A 14,699-nucleotide genomic window follows, 5' to 3' on the forward strand; every position below is an offset into this window, starting at 1 on the left:
GGAAGAAACGGGAGAACCCCGAGAAAACCCACGAACATGGTGTTTGCCCACCACAAAGTCCACTTCGCGCGAGCTGGGATCGAACCAAGGACCCCATGCATCAGAAGTGAACGCTCTACCACTGAGCCACCGCGGCCCCTCGAATTAAAAAGACTCCACTGTATTTTAACGTTTACAAACTTGAACTTCGAATTAAAAAGATTCCACTATGTCTTAAAATTTTAAAGATAAACTTCGAATTAAAAAAGACTGCTATATTTTAACATTTTGAAACAACAATCGCATTAACTCTCATATTGAGTATTGTTATTCAAACTGAGTTAGTGAACCATCCATGTAGACTTTTGGGCACAGGACCAGGACTAAAGAATTCTGCTCGTGCAACCTCGGTCCATGTTGCTGCATCCAAAGCAAGAACTCCAACTTTGTTCTCCAAATCTTTCCCCCAGAGTAACGCTGATAAAACAATTCCATCATCTTCAGACTATGAAAAGAAAAAAAAAAGAGAAAGAAAGAAATTAAATTTTGAGTATAATCATAATTTAAAATATTTTGCAGTATTTGTTTAAGAATAATTCATTTTTATTCCATGGAATTATCACATCAGATCAATGAAATTTCTATATTTTATATAATAATAGGCGGGTATCAAGTATTATGGTCGCAGCTCTTAAGCCATGTCGACTGTATCACTAGAAGCTTTTCAATATTTAAATTGATCTAAAAGTTACGAGTTGAAACCATGAGACCCACTAACCGGTTCTAAGTAAAATTGCGAACATTAACAATTGTATTAAATAACAAGGAATAGCGGCACCAGACATGTATACATTGTTCTAAATAGCTTAGTGCCTTACGCAGAGTCGTTTAGAGGTATGATTAGCGTCATACTAAAGGCCTGGATGCTGCAGGAAAAATGTTAGTCGAACTCTTTAGTATGGCACTAATCACGCGTCAGAATGACTCTGCATAAGGGCCTTAAATATTATATCAAATAAAAGATGTCTGAAAGTAAAATTGCTTAAAAAGTGAAATGTAAACAAAATAGTTTTATACTCATGTACTTATCTGTTGAGGCGCCATCATGACATTTCTCAGTGTCTATGATTGGGAACGAATTGGGTATCGCAGTTTGCATCGAGACATGAGACGCATAACATCGGCTTTTAGTACTTCAAAGTATTATATACTTTGCCCTTACGATCTTTTTTTTTATTCTTCTATAATTAGATAATAAGCTAATCGTTGAATAAAGCAACAGAATTTTTTATAATGAAATTAATATCGTGTAACAGTTTCGGAAAATGAACGCTGTTGGAGCGGGACTTGTGCACGATATTATGATAGTTTTGCAATAAAAATCGGTTGGTTTTGCTGAACGATTAGTTTTAAAAACAGGGTAATTTGGGGTAATATGGGCATTTCGATAATATGGACAGATCTAAGGTTTTCATAGCATTACTTGAACCAGAAATAATTATAATTGAATTTGTTAGTTCATGACATTGGGTGGAGCAATTAAAACGCTTGATACAAATGTGCACGACGGTTGTTATATTGTGTTATTTTAGAGGACAAAAGTAAGTAACAGGACCGGAACGAGGGGAGCATAGGAGGTTTTGGACCTATAGCTGGACGGGGGCTTCCACTCTGATCAAAATCTTAACTGTTTGTCTAAAAATAATCATACAAGATACAATCATCATAAGATAAAATATGACCACAAATATGAAACATATTCTCATTAACTTTCCTACTGTACTTTCACAGAAGTGTATTAGGTGAAGTCCGCAGGAGCCACATACTTTTCTAGGTATTAGGGCATTTGCGGTACAACAAGAAAACAAGTTTTTCTGGGACATTTGCGATACTGTTCAAAACTTTCCCTTAGATAGTGGGACATGTACGGTACTGTTCAAAACTTTCCCTTAGATAGTGGGAAATGTGCGATACTGTTCAAAACTTTCCCTTAGATAGTGGGAAATGTGCGATACTGTTCAAAACTTTCCCTTAGATAGTGGGAAATGTGCGATACTGTTCAAAACTTTCCCTTAGATAGTGGGACATGTGCGGTACTGTTCAAAACTTTCCCTTAGATAGTGGGACATGTGCGGTACTGTTCAAAACTTTCCCTTAGATAGTGGAAAATGTGCGGTACTGTTCAAAACTTTCCCTTAGATAGTGGGAAATATGCGGTACTGTTCAAAACTTTCCCTTAGATAGTGGGACATGTGCAGTACTGTTCAAAACTTTCCCTTAGATAGTGGAAAATGTGCGGTACTGTTCAAAACTTTCCCTTAGATAGTGGGAAATATGCGGTACTGTTCAAAACTTTCCCTTAGATAGTGGGACATGTACGGTACTGTTCAAAACTTTCCCTTAGATAGTGCCGTGAAAAGAACGACAAAAGCAAGCATCCATTTCAGCCCCGTTAATCTAAATTAGAATGAATACATTATTAAAAGGGGTGGGTATGCAGATGGAGCAGCCTAATATATGTGATTCATTTTGATTGGCTGGCTTTAGTAGGTTATGGATATGTAAGAGGAGATCACGCGGGCCGCCTAATGGAAACTATCACAATAATCGATACATCTGAGAAGAAACTATGCGCTTTCCATTAGAGTTTTCAGTACAGGCAGTATCGAAATTTCAAGAACGGGAAGATAACTTGGAGGAAACAAATATTGTCCCTTTGATCTTCGGCCTCTTACCAGCAAGAGATAGTAAGACATATCAGAGTTTTTCAGTTTGGTGAAGGCTAATATTATGATTGGAATCCGAAATTAAGCAAATTACATCTAGAACAAACCGCAATTACATCTCTAAAAACACTGTTCCAGCGCAAATTCGTGGGTGTTATTTCCATTTTAATCAGTGCTTGTGGAGGAAGGTTCAGGAATTAGGACTCATAAATTACTATAAATGAGTTCCAGAGATGAGACTGCCTCAGAATGTGTTTTGCCCTAGCATTTTTCCATGTAGATGATATCGATATTGGGTGGCTTTCCATTATCGAAGATACATCACATCGCGAAAGACTTAAGAGGTTTTTAGATTATCCTGTAGAACAGTGGTTAAGTAATAATACCGGTTAAGATATCTCCATGTGGAACTTCTCGAATCAGGAGCACAGAACGAATTATGCTGTTGAAGGTGGAACTACAAACTCAACTCATTAATAGGTAAGTCAACTCCTAACGTGTACTGTTTGGTGAAGTATCTAAAACAATGAGGCTGTGTACAGCGACTACCTGTATCAAAGAAGACATTTAAACATTGAAGGGGAACGTAGATAACGTCAGTACATAAAGTTGGACGGAAAAATAGAAAAAGCAGTAATTATTTATGTAGTCTCAAAAGATGTCAAGAAATTATTGATCAAAATTGCACACATTCAAAAGTTGGACTAAGTTTTGTTTGTTCCAGAAGAGAAGCTACGTTGTTTATTATTATTATTGTAATTATAAGTTATCTCAATCTATCCATTATAATTGTCTGTAGCTATTGGAAAACTGTTATTGAAAGCTATAAAAGAAAACAAACATATAAATATTTCTAGAAGTTCCCTTTAAATATTATGGACAGGTGTTTGACCAAATGACCAATGACAGATAAGAATTGGTTTACATTTTCCAGTTTTGACCAATCACAAACAAGCATTTGTTTACATTTTTCGGATGTGTCTACCATGTATTCCAGTATTGTTTTCACTTTTCTGTACAATTGATCCTTATATTTGAGAATTACATGTTCTTAGCGTTCTGAGATAAGTTTGTATATATGCATGGTGAGTTAATAATGGTTTCATATTCTGAAAGAAGATTTTTAGTCTGCTTCTAGTATGCAAAAAAGCCCAAGTCCCTTAAAAAAAGTCATGTTATTTTCCCCTAGACGAACGTGCTGCCTACACCAATGTTATAAAATTTGGTCTTTGAGTAGCAGTTGATATTGCGTGCTTATTCTCTAACTGAACACCCGAAAATATTCTCTCTTAGCAAGAAGAGTAAGAAGTTATTTCGATTAGTACCGCAAATGTCCCAGTACCACAAGTGTCAATACTTCCAAGTACCGCAAATGTCGATACCGCAAGTGTTGCGCTTTCTTTTTCTAGGTCCGGGCCTCCAGATGGATTGGCAAGTAGTTGTCATTATTTTAATTGCACATTTCGATGTTTATAAATTTCAGTATCACGGATGGGGGGTATATAAGAAATTCACGCATTATAATTTTTAAGTACAAAATTCAACTCATTTATGGTAATCTATAGACATTTCATTGCCAGCAAAGGATGTAGCTACATGATTACTGCAGTGATGAAAATTACTAAATATTGTTATTGTATTTAGTAAATGCAGAGAAAACTAAATACATGGAAGTGCGTCGGGACCGTAATACGGCAAATTGTGGAGGCGTTAAAATATTAAATAACACTTTTGATAAAGTGGATACTTTCAAATATTTAGGATCAATATTAACAGACGAAAATCATATTCACGAAGAAATTAAATGTCGACTAAAAGCAGGGAATTCGTGTTACTATTCGGTTCAAAATCTCTTGTCGTCGCGAATTCTGTCGAGGAATTTGAAGCTTAAAATATATAAAACGATAATCATGCCTGTTGTTCTGTATGGTTGCGAAACATGGTCGCTTACTCTGAGGGAAGAACATAGACTGAAAGTATTTGAGAACGGGATCCTTAGAAGAATATTCGGACCCAAGAGGAACGAGAATGGGGAATGGCGGAAGCTTCATAACGAGGAACTACATAGTTTATACGGTTTACCCAACATTGTTAGGGTCGTCAAGTCTAGGAGGCTTAGGTGGGCAGGTCATGTAGCTAGAATGGAAGAAAGTAGAAACGCTTTCAAAGTCTTGACTGGTAGACCCATAGGAAAACGACCATTAGGAAGACCTAGGCGCAGATGGGAGGATAATATTAAGATGGATCTCGCAGAGATAGGAATACAAAGTAGAAACTGGATGCAATTAGCTAAGGATAGAAGTCAGTGGAGAGCTTTTGTGAACGCGGCACTGAACCTCCGGGTTCCATAGGCCATAGAGTTAGTTAGTTAGTTAGTATTTAGTACGGGTTTATTTGTTTTGTGTAAAATGAACAGATATAATGAACATGCACTTAGCAATTATCAGCTAAACAAAGATACATTTTCATATTATACAGTCCTTTTCATTATATATATATACTGAATACAAAAATTAGATTTTGTTTTAAAGTACGATCCTGTGTGACTTTAATATTGACTACAAAAAGTGACAAATATCTCGTAAGACCATTGAAGAAACGCAATTACGAATTTCACCTAGTATTTAAAGTCATGATCACAATGATCGGATTTTCACTAAACTTGAATTTTGTGACATATTATCAGAAGCGTGGTAAACATCGACAGAAATGGCAAAGCCATATGATAGGAACTCGACCTGCCTAAACCAAACACAATAACATATTACGCGTACGTTGAATATGAACTGTAAAATATAAGCAAAAACTGTATTTTAATATGTCATATAGATCTAAATTTATATTTGGTTTCCATATCTAATATTGAAGTTTTCAAGTAGCTAAGAATGTTATAGTACGGATTGTGTATTTTTTCTTGAATGCTTTCATGTATTCTATAGTGTCACTATTATCTCGGCGAAGATAGTTAATGGAGACAATCCATTAAAATTCTCATGGTTACGATGACTTAAACGGTAAGTTCCATATCCCATTGTTCCATATTGAAACAAACGTAGCATATATTGCGCCATCAAATGGTGGCGAACATTCTCCAGCGGTTGATAGCTACCGGACGAAATTGAAACTTCAAGTGATTGCCTTACCTGCATGCAACCCTAATTACATATTGGATGTGCAAGCATGCATAACGGCACAGGATCCTTTTTACTGCTACCACACTTTATTTTATTTACATTTCTTTCTAGGACATTAAAATATTTTTAAAATTTCCTCGAACACAGAACACAAGATTAAATTACACTGAAAAGGAGAATGATTTCCAGCTGGACTTCTGTGTAACATAAGAAGCAGAAGAGGAGAATAGATGAGGCGAATAGAAGAGGAGAATAAGAGAATACGTAAATGTTAGCAGAGAACGAGTACCAATGGACTAACAAGTAGTAGCGCCTGCAAAACCATCGGCGATACTGTCGAAGTTCTTCTTTGCCCGTACCCACTGTCAAGTTTCCTGCTAAACCCTTATTGTCTTTGTCTCGTTCACTCAGAAGCGGAGCAGAAAATTATTACGTCACAGAGCATTCAGTTAAAAATAACTTATGTATGTTATACGAAGGATGATGTTTTAAAAAGTTACAAAGCCTATTATGATTTATGTGTGAAACATAGCTGGAAGATCGAAACACCTGATGATAAAGAGCACTTAATACATGTTCTCGATGTAATCACAATTTTTGTTCAACCCTTATCACAACGACAGATAAAGTTTTCTATACAATTTGCATAGGAATAAGCGACAAGTTCTCGTAGCCACCAAGAGACGTAGGTTTTGACATAATCACATGTCAAATAATGGTGACTAGCATATTTTTTTATCTAGAACAGAGAAAAGGTAAAAGTCATTGAGGCTAGGTCAGGGCTGTAGAAGGGGTGCTCTAGTTGTTCCAAGCGTAACGTCAGTGGTTAAAGTACCACATGTGTCCGAAGTTCCCATTAACAATATTGGTCCCTCTTTCTGTGAAGGCACAACGCAACTTCCCTACATGTTGCTTTGAAATTTAACCCTCACCATACACCTTTACAATCTGCCTATGAATATCAACAAGTGTTTTTAGCGCACACGAACTACATCGCTGACCTAACTTCTATTCGACCGATTTTTCAGACGAGTCTTCATTTTTAACCGTTTTTTGCTATCATCCCTTATATATATATATATATATATATATATATATATATATATATATATATATATATATATGTGTGTGTGTGTGTGTGTGTGTACCTGAAAGATGTGCACAAACTCTGGGAGGTGATTCATGTCATCAAAAGAGACACAGAAAGTTCTCTTGCATATGTCGAATTTCGCGTCATGTACGATGACAGGGGTGTGCCAACTTGGAATCGGCAATCGAATCCTGACAGTTGGAACGAAACAAAAGTGATTCGTGACACAAACTAGTAAAATGTGGCTATGAACATCCGCAAAATGGTACATAAGGCAATTGTGCAGACAGAGATAGTTTATGCATATCTTTCTATTCCGTTTCAACTGTTAGGATTTGATTGTCGATTCCAAGTTGACACCCCTGTCACTCGTATACGACGCGGAATTCGACAACATGCAATAGGACATTTTGACTTCTTTTGATATCACGAATCACCTCCCGGAGTTGGTGCACATCTTACAGATTCACCCTGTATATAAATGTTTCCAGACATTTCGTAGTCTTATAGAACGACAAAAAGAAAGAAAAGAACAGTTTAACTGTAAGACTTATGGTGCTCACCTTTGACTCTGGCGATGGAACAAAAACAGGTTCACTAGCATAGACATTGTCTTCTTGCCAGGTTTTTGTTGTCTTAGTTTCTGTATCAACTTTGATGAGCTGAAAAACAAAATCAATATAATTAACTAATACACTACTGCTAGTGTTTTCTTTCTTTTCTCTTTCTTTTTTTCTTTTTCTTTTTTTCTTTTTTTTTTTACAAAAATCTTTATGAAATTACTACATGAACACACTACAATTCAATGCACAAATAATTGTAACAATTCAAGTAATGGTGTAATAATATTACAGTATCATTCGCTTCAATAATAAATATTTTAAGTTCCTGTATTGCTTCGTTTCGTAACAAACACCCAATTGTATATGTGGCACAAACATACCGGCAGGAGTAGAAACAGTGGCTTAACAACGACTTTGTTCTATCATTGAGTCTGCAGAGGTGAAGACTGCCTGGAACAGAGCTATTTCAGAGTGAACGATAGAGAACACACAAGGCTGACTGCTACCCTTATATCTGTTTAAATTGTGGCAATCTGAAGGATTACTAGAAAATAATATTACATTTACAATAAACACTCAATATGCCAGTATTTTTGACGAGAGATGCTTACCACATCAAAGACACCAGGACAAGAATTGCTGTAGCCAAAGAGACAGTGAACAACGAAAGATAACTCCCAACTAGTAGGCTTAACATTGGCCTAAGGAATTATTATTATTATTATTATTATTATTATTATTATTATTATTATTATTATTATTATTATTATTATTACATTACAGTTCAGTGTTCCTTTCAGCAGCAAGAACCTACAGTTTAATGTAGAATACGAATTCCACCGATAATCGAACCCAGGTCTACCGCGCCAATGTCACGAACGCCAATTATTGCATAAGGAAAAAGCTGGTCAAGTGAAGTATCGGAACGTATGGTTTGGAGACTTCGACATTACTGTACTGAGTACACTGTACTGAGTATACTGTACTGAGTATACTGTACTGTGTTGAATGTACTAAATACTCAGAATTCAAAGAATGTATCGAGTTGCCCAGTACCTTTTGAAGTGCATTGGAGATGGCTTAATTTCCGTTCGTCATGATCTTACTTTTCTTCGCATTCCTGACCTCATTTCCTCTTTTTTCAATCTTTTGCGTATTTCTTTTCCCGCTACTCCTTGTTTTAATCATTACTATTTCGTTTAATTGTATTTTCTAAATATTATTTTTGTGGCATAATTCATCTTCTGTATCTATTCTTTTAGCCACTGTTTCTCATTCCATTCTTTATCTTGCAGCATTTTTACTTTCTTTGATTTTCCTCATCTCGTGCTGATGTTAATTTGCTTTCAAATTATGGGGAGATCTGTATTCAGTTGACAACTTTTTCATGTCGCAGATTCTCACTAACTTTTGCAGCTCATTTGTATTTCACAATCCAATGTAATGTATTTTCGTTTATCTTGGAATTAACAATTTAATATTAGCTCATTTTTTATCATATTCCTGAATAAAAGAAATACCTAAATGCAATCAGTAATTCTTTTCTCATACAAAAAATTGGTATGAATAACAATGATCAATACACCTGTGAAACAAAGGGAAGTACCAAAGTTCATTAAAATTTGACAAATGTTACGGGAGTTATCCTGGAACAGACAGATAGACGGACAGAGTCAGACACACAAATGTCTGTTAAGTTGAATGGTAGCGTTGAATTCAGGTATGTTCAAGGGGGACTGAGTCCCTCTATATGGGCCCCCCGTTAGAATATTTAAACAGATGCGTTGAGATATTTGCTTTTTTCTGTTTATTTTTTTCGGAAATAAAACTCTTAAAGCTTTTTAAAGTAAGATTTATTAGTTTATTATTTTGTTCAACCTAACTTCTAATTATCAAACAGCGTTCTCGTATAAAGTCGAAGTTGAATAAAAACTTGGAAATTAGAGACAAACACATACAAACGCTTCACAACGTTACTTAGGGAAAAAATAGGATGGATTTAAAAATGATCGATAATTATATTCAGTATTAGTACCAAATCCAAAGTTTTCGAGGCGATTGAGATGAACAGTGACAGTTCCCATGACGTTTAAATCCAAATTCAGCTCGCTCATTGGGGTAGGGAAGGAGGGAGATATAGGATTCGAAAATGACCGATATTAGTACCTCATCCATAATTTTCGGGCTTGCTGAAATGAATAGTGACACTTCCGATGGTTTTTTAAAATCCAAATTCAGCCTAAAATAGTAATATTTAATTTTTATTTGTATACGTAGATTACTTATCATTTTCTGAATTTTCATTATATTTTCTTTGTTCAGTAATAGTAAAAAGTAACTGACTAACAGAACATATTGCTATTTTTTTTATTTTTAATTTTAACCAGCAAAGCGGGTAATTGACACTTCTATATAACAAAAGGTACGGGCCACTGCACGAAAGTTTCCCCTATAGGCAAGGGCCAGTTCCTTAAACTAAATCATGTTGTGCAGCAGTTATTAATGAAACGTTTTATTCTGAAATACGAACAAAATTATAAGACACTTTCAGAAATTTTCACCCATAGAAAAATCATCCCCAAAAGTAAAATAAAGAGTCTTCCAAAAGTCCTGCACAAAAGTAAAAAAGCTGTAACTTTGAAAGTACTACTTACAATTTTGAATTTTGTTTGTAATGTTTAATGGAAATGTTAAAATTTTTGTTGGCAACAATGAACGGATGTAAACGTTGACGTTATAACCCCAAAACACGTGACAAAGATGGCGTCTACTCAAGAGAAAGCGCAGTGTGTGGCGTGGTTTTGTGAGTTAAAATCTAGTGTTTTGGTAAGAAGAAAATTTCGACAAAAATATCAGAAACAACGACGTGCAGGTTCAAGTATCAAGAGATGGTACGATAAGTTCATAGCTACCGGAAGTGTCTTGGACTTGCCTCGTAGCGGAAGGCTAACAACAAGTGTTGATGTGATTCAGTTCGTGCAGAAAAGCTTGTTGCGAAGTCTAAAGAAATCGTTGAAACGCAGATCCTTGGAACTGCGAGTGCCAATGACAACGCTACACAATATCGTTCGTAAGAAAATGATACAGAAGTTTACAAGCAAAAACCGAAAGATGTTTAGGAACTCCGGAAGAAGATACGTGATGTGATTGGGAGTATTACGGATGAAGCACGTTGAAATGCCATTCTTGGATTCCCGAAAAGACTTCAGCAATGTTTGGATGTAAATGGTGCTCAGTTGGAGGTTTGGTGTTGGAAAAAATGCTTGGAAACAAAATATCAGACTTTCTTACAAGTCCACTAAAAGTTTTGTACAAATACTATAAATGGTTACAAAGTTACAGCTTTTTACTTTTTTGCAGGACTTTTGGAAGACTCTGTACATCTTCTACAGTAGTAGTTGTTCCCATAAGATATGTCATATGTTAGGGTTATTAATAAAATATTTGTTTATAAAATAAGAACAAAATCGAATCAGTGGTATGTTACAAAAAGTGTTTAAAAGAACTCATCCCGAGAGTAAACTATCCCTTATAAATATTCTTCTGGAAGAGATTTATTCTACATTACAAGGATAACGAAATATTTATTTATGAAATATGACCAAAATTGCTTATTTTTTAAAAAAGTAATCGGAAAATAAATTAATCTCCAAAAGTAAACTACCTCTTAAGATTTCTTTCGTTTACAATGTAGGATTTAAATCTCTGGGCTTTCGGTATCTATGGCCGTGTTAGCCCGTCGCCTTTGAGGGATGATGTATTCTGTCGAGCACACTATCCGAGGAAAGGGAAGGAAGAAAGGATTGGGGAAGGAAGGAAGCGACCTGGGACCTGTAAGTTAGGTACCACCCCAGCATTTGCCTAGTGTGAATGAGGAAAACCCAGGAAAACGTCTCTCAGCATGGCTGGCCAGAGAAAGCTGTTTACACTTTTTCGACCAAGTGTTTCCACCAGGAATCGAACCTGGGACCGCTCGCACCGAAGGCGAGAGCGTTAGCTACTACATCACACGGGGCTATACAGTAATAAGTAATAGAAATCTTAAAGGAAAATGTAAGTTCAACAGAAATTTGGCCAAGTTAGAAAGATTTCACTGCAAAATACATAATATTTTTCTGCCTTAACCTTCACATAGAGGCTACCGCAAAACCCTTAAATGCCACAAAGAACAAGTAAATTGTTATCATCGTGAATGGAAGGAAATTTTCCTTGAAAAAGAACTTTAAATATTTAGCATATCAAATATACAGATATGCATAAAATAATAGCATAAAAAAATCTCGATATCTGACCCAATTTTTCCATTTCACAGTTTGTGTGATCTGTTTGATACTTACTGCTTCAGCTTTCTCTGAATCCACATCCGATAAAACAGCATAAAAATATCGATATTTTTTGCCGCAATATCTTTCATAATGAATTCTTGGCAACTCACAGCCAACATCACAAATTATTTCGGGTTGAATAGTCAGTCTTCCTGTCCTTTTGTAAACCTCATTAGATCCAGTTGACTCTGACGAAAGTGGCAATACAAATCTCATTGGCCGACTTCTTGACATATCTGCGTAGTTTGGATTGGAGTGAGCTGACTGGGATAGAAAATCAGATGAGCAAGTTATTACCCATAAGTCTTTGGGTCTGTGTACACCACATATTAAAACTGTCCTTAATTAAAATGTCTAAAGTGTTACTTATTTTATGAATGAACTGCAAAGCACTTTCATATTCTGTGTCAACATGTCGTTTTTGAATTAATAAGATTGAAACAATATACTTTAGACAGCAAGTAAATTGTTACAATATGGTTTTATCTTCATACGGTGTGTGATCAAAAATACTGTGAAGTATTTGCACAGTGCCATCTATCGATGTTGTGTTCATTTTAACTAGTAACCCCGGTGGCCTAAATCTTTGGTACAATCAGTGTCGAGTTTGAACGAGTTGTGACATGTTAGTTGGCTTCCAGAGTCAGAAGAGTGAGGACATGTTAAGGGTATCTGTCGTACGCTAACATTAAGTTTTGTTCTAAGCTGCAAAACAGAAGTGCCAAAGAAGCTCACGGAATGTGGAAAACAGTGTATGACGATGAAACTGTGACACTGAAGACTTTTTACAAGTGGTATGATCGATTCAAAAGTAGCAATGAGTCGGTTGGAAACGAGCAACAATCAAGACGTCCTTCGACGTCAAAAACAGACGAAAACGTGCGGAAAGTGGCACAAATGATTTGTTCAGACAGGGCGAATGACTATTCGAAACCTGTAGAAAGAAGTAAACATCTCGTATGGATCCGTAAAAAGCATTTTAACCGCCGATTAAATGGGCAAATGGCTTCCTTCTTCACCATGAAAACACACCGTGCCTCACCTTGCTTTTGATCCGCGAGTTTGTTGGGCGAAAAAATATTCCTGTCTGTTCAAATTCACTGTGCTCTCCACATATAACAGCATATTACTTGTGGCTCTTCCAAAAAATTAAAACAATGCTTAAAGAAAAACGTTTTGACACTATTCCTGACATTGGGAGGGCCACGACAGACTCTGAACGCCCTTCTAAAAGAAGCATTCCAGAAATGCTTCCAGTCAGGGATTCAACGTTGGAATCAGTCCTTTGAAGGACATTAAGAGGTCTCATACGGCGAAATTAAAATGCCGCTAATTTTACAGTAATTATGTGATATCTTCAGATAGATAAAAGATATTTGAAATATGGAACAAGACAATATTACTTTGCGTTATCACAAGTCACCTAGTGGTTTTCTGTTTTCAGCCATTTAGAAACGCGAAAATAAATGCCGATTTTCAAAATGGCTCGAAATCGAAAGCAGATAAGTGAGTCGTGATAACGGTATCTCATGTAAAGTAATATTGTCTAAGGCGCTCTTGTTCCACATTCCGATTATCTTTTATCTATTTGAAGATATTACATAATTACTGTAAAATTAGCGGTATTTTAATTTGGATGGGATGAGGCCTCTTAAACCAAATTCCATGTAAGCTTATTACTTTCTTTCTTATAAAATTATTCATCGTATGTTTGATCACACCTCGTGTTTATCCCTATATTGAAAGCAGAAGTAGCAGCAATCTATATTTTCTGTTTTAATAGTAATGACCACAAAGCAAAAACTGTAATAAGAAATGAGTGAAGTGAAACAAGCCTTTTACGAAAACAAAGGAACATAATATTGTAAATAATAATAAAACACAATAAAATCAATTTTGAAATACACTCATTGACATAAAAAAAACTGAAGCACCCATAAGGATAGAGGGAATAAAAAGAAATTTTCGCGCGTTGCAAAGACACAACTTTATTGTAATAATTACAGTATCAAATCTAATCCGAGAACGGATTTGGTTATACGAGTGTAATGCGTGTTGCATATCAGTAAGTTGTAGCATCCCCTTGCCGACGGATACATGAGCTGATTGGACTTGGAAGTGAGTCATAGAGTTGTCATATCGTTGATAGGGCAAGTCAGTCCATAGCTACTGTAACTGTGCCTCAAGATCTTGCAGATCGGCAGTGGTGTGGAGCTGGCTTCCGAGCTAGTCCCAAAATGTTCCATTGGGGAGAGATCACATGACTTTGCTGGGCAGAGAAGAATCTCAACATAACGTACGCAGTTGGTACATGTATGAGCGTTGTCTCGTTGAAAGATTGTACCAGCATGGTCTTGCGGGAAGGGGTAACACATGCAGACTCAGAATCTCGCCCATTTATCGCTGTACCGTTAAAATTCCGAGAGTGATTTTGAAATGTGACCGAAGTCATACGATGGCTTCTCATGACGCCGGAAGTAACGCCATTCTTCCGTTCCACAGTATTGACGCCGCCGTTCATTCCCCGGACACACACGTACAAGATGATAATCTGCCCTATGCACAATCAAAACTCATCACTGAATATAATGCGTTGGCATTCATGAAGATTCCATGCTGCCTAAGTATGACACTACTACGCAGGCTGTCGTTTATGCTTTGATTTTAGTGACAACCTACGCGAGGAACGATGCATCGAAAATACAGTTGATGCAGTGTCAATACAGAGGGGAAATGAAACAGAGTCCACTACTTGTGTCCGGATGAAATCACAGACATCACAGGGTTATGTAATGCTTCGCAGATAATGCTACGATCTTCCCATGTTTGGTCCGTCCTGATCGACCGAGATCTTCACCCCGTGCATTGGTGCTCTCATGTAT

At 36.3% G+C, this 14,699-nt stretch overlaps 1 protein-coding gene across 1 annotated transcript in view; it reads right to left on the reverse strand.

The window, feature by feature from the left end:
- Positions 1–233: 233 nt before the first annotated feature.
- The window catches only part of LOC145671807 (carotenoid isomerooxygenase-like), a 62,840-nt gene continuing 48,374 nt past the window's right edge, over positions 234–14,699 (reverse strand). The window contains exons 9-11 of the mRNA XM_081741040.1: positions 11,830–12,081; positions 7,493–7,591; positions 234–484 (exon numbers count right to left, since the gene is read on the reverse strand). Coding sequence (XP_081597166.1) covers positions 311–484; positions 7,493–7,591; positions 11,830–12,081 — 525 coding nt within the window. The 3' untranslated portion in view covers positions 234–310. The remainder of the gene's footprint in view (positions 485–7,492; positions 7,592–11,829; positions 12,082–14,699) is intronic.

Source organism: Thermobia domestica, chromosome 15 (assembly GCF_964235325.1).
Source record: "Thermobia domestica chromosome 15, izTheDome1.hap1.1, whole genome shotgun sequence".
NCBI classification, from domain to species: domain Eukaryota; kingdom Metazoa; phylum Arthropoda; class Insecta; order Zygentoma; family Lepismatidae; genus Thermobia; species Thermobia domestica.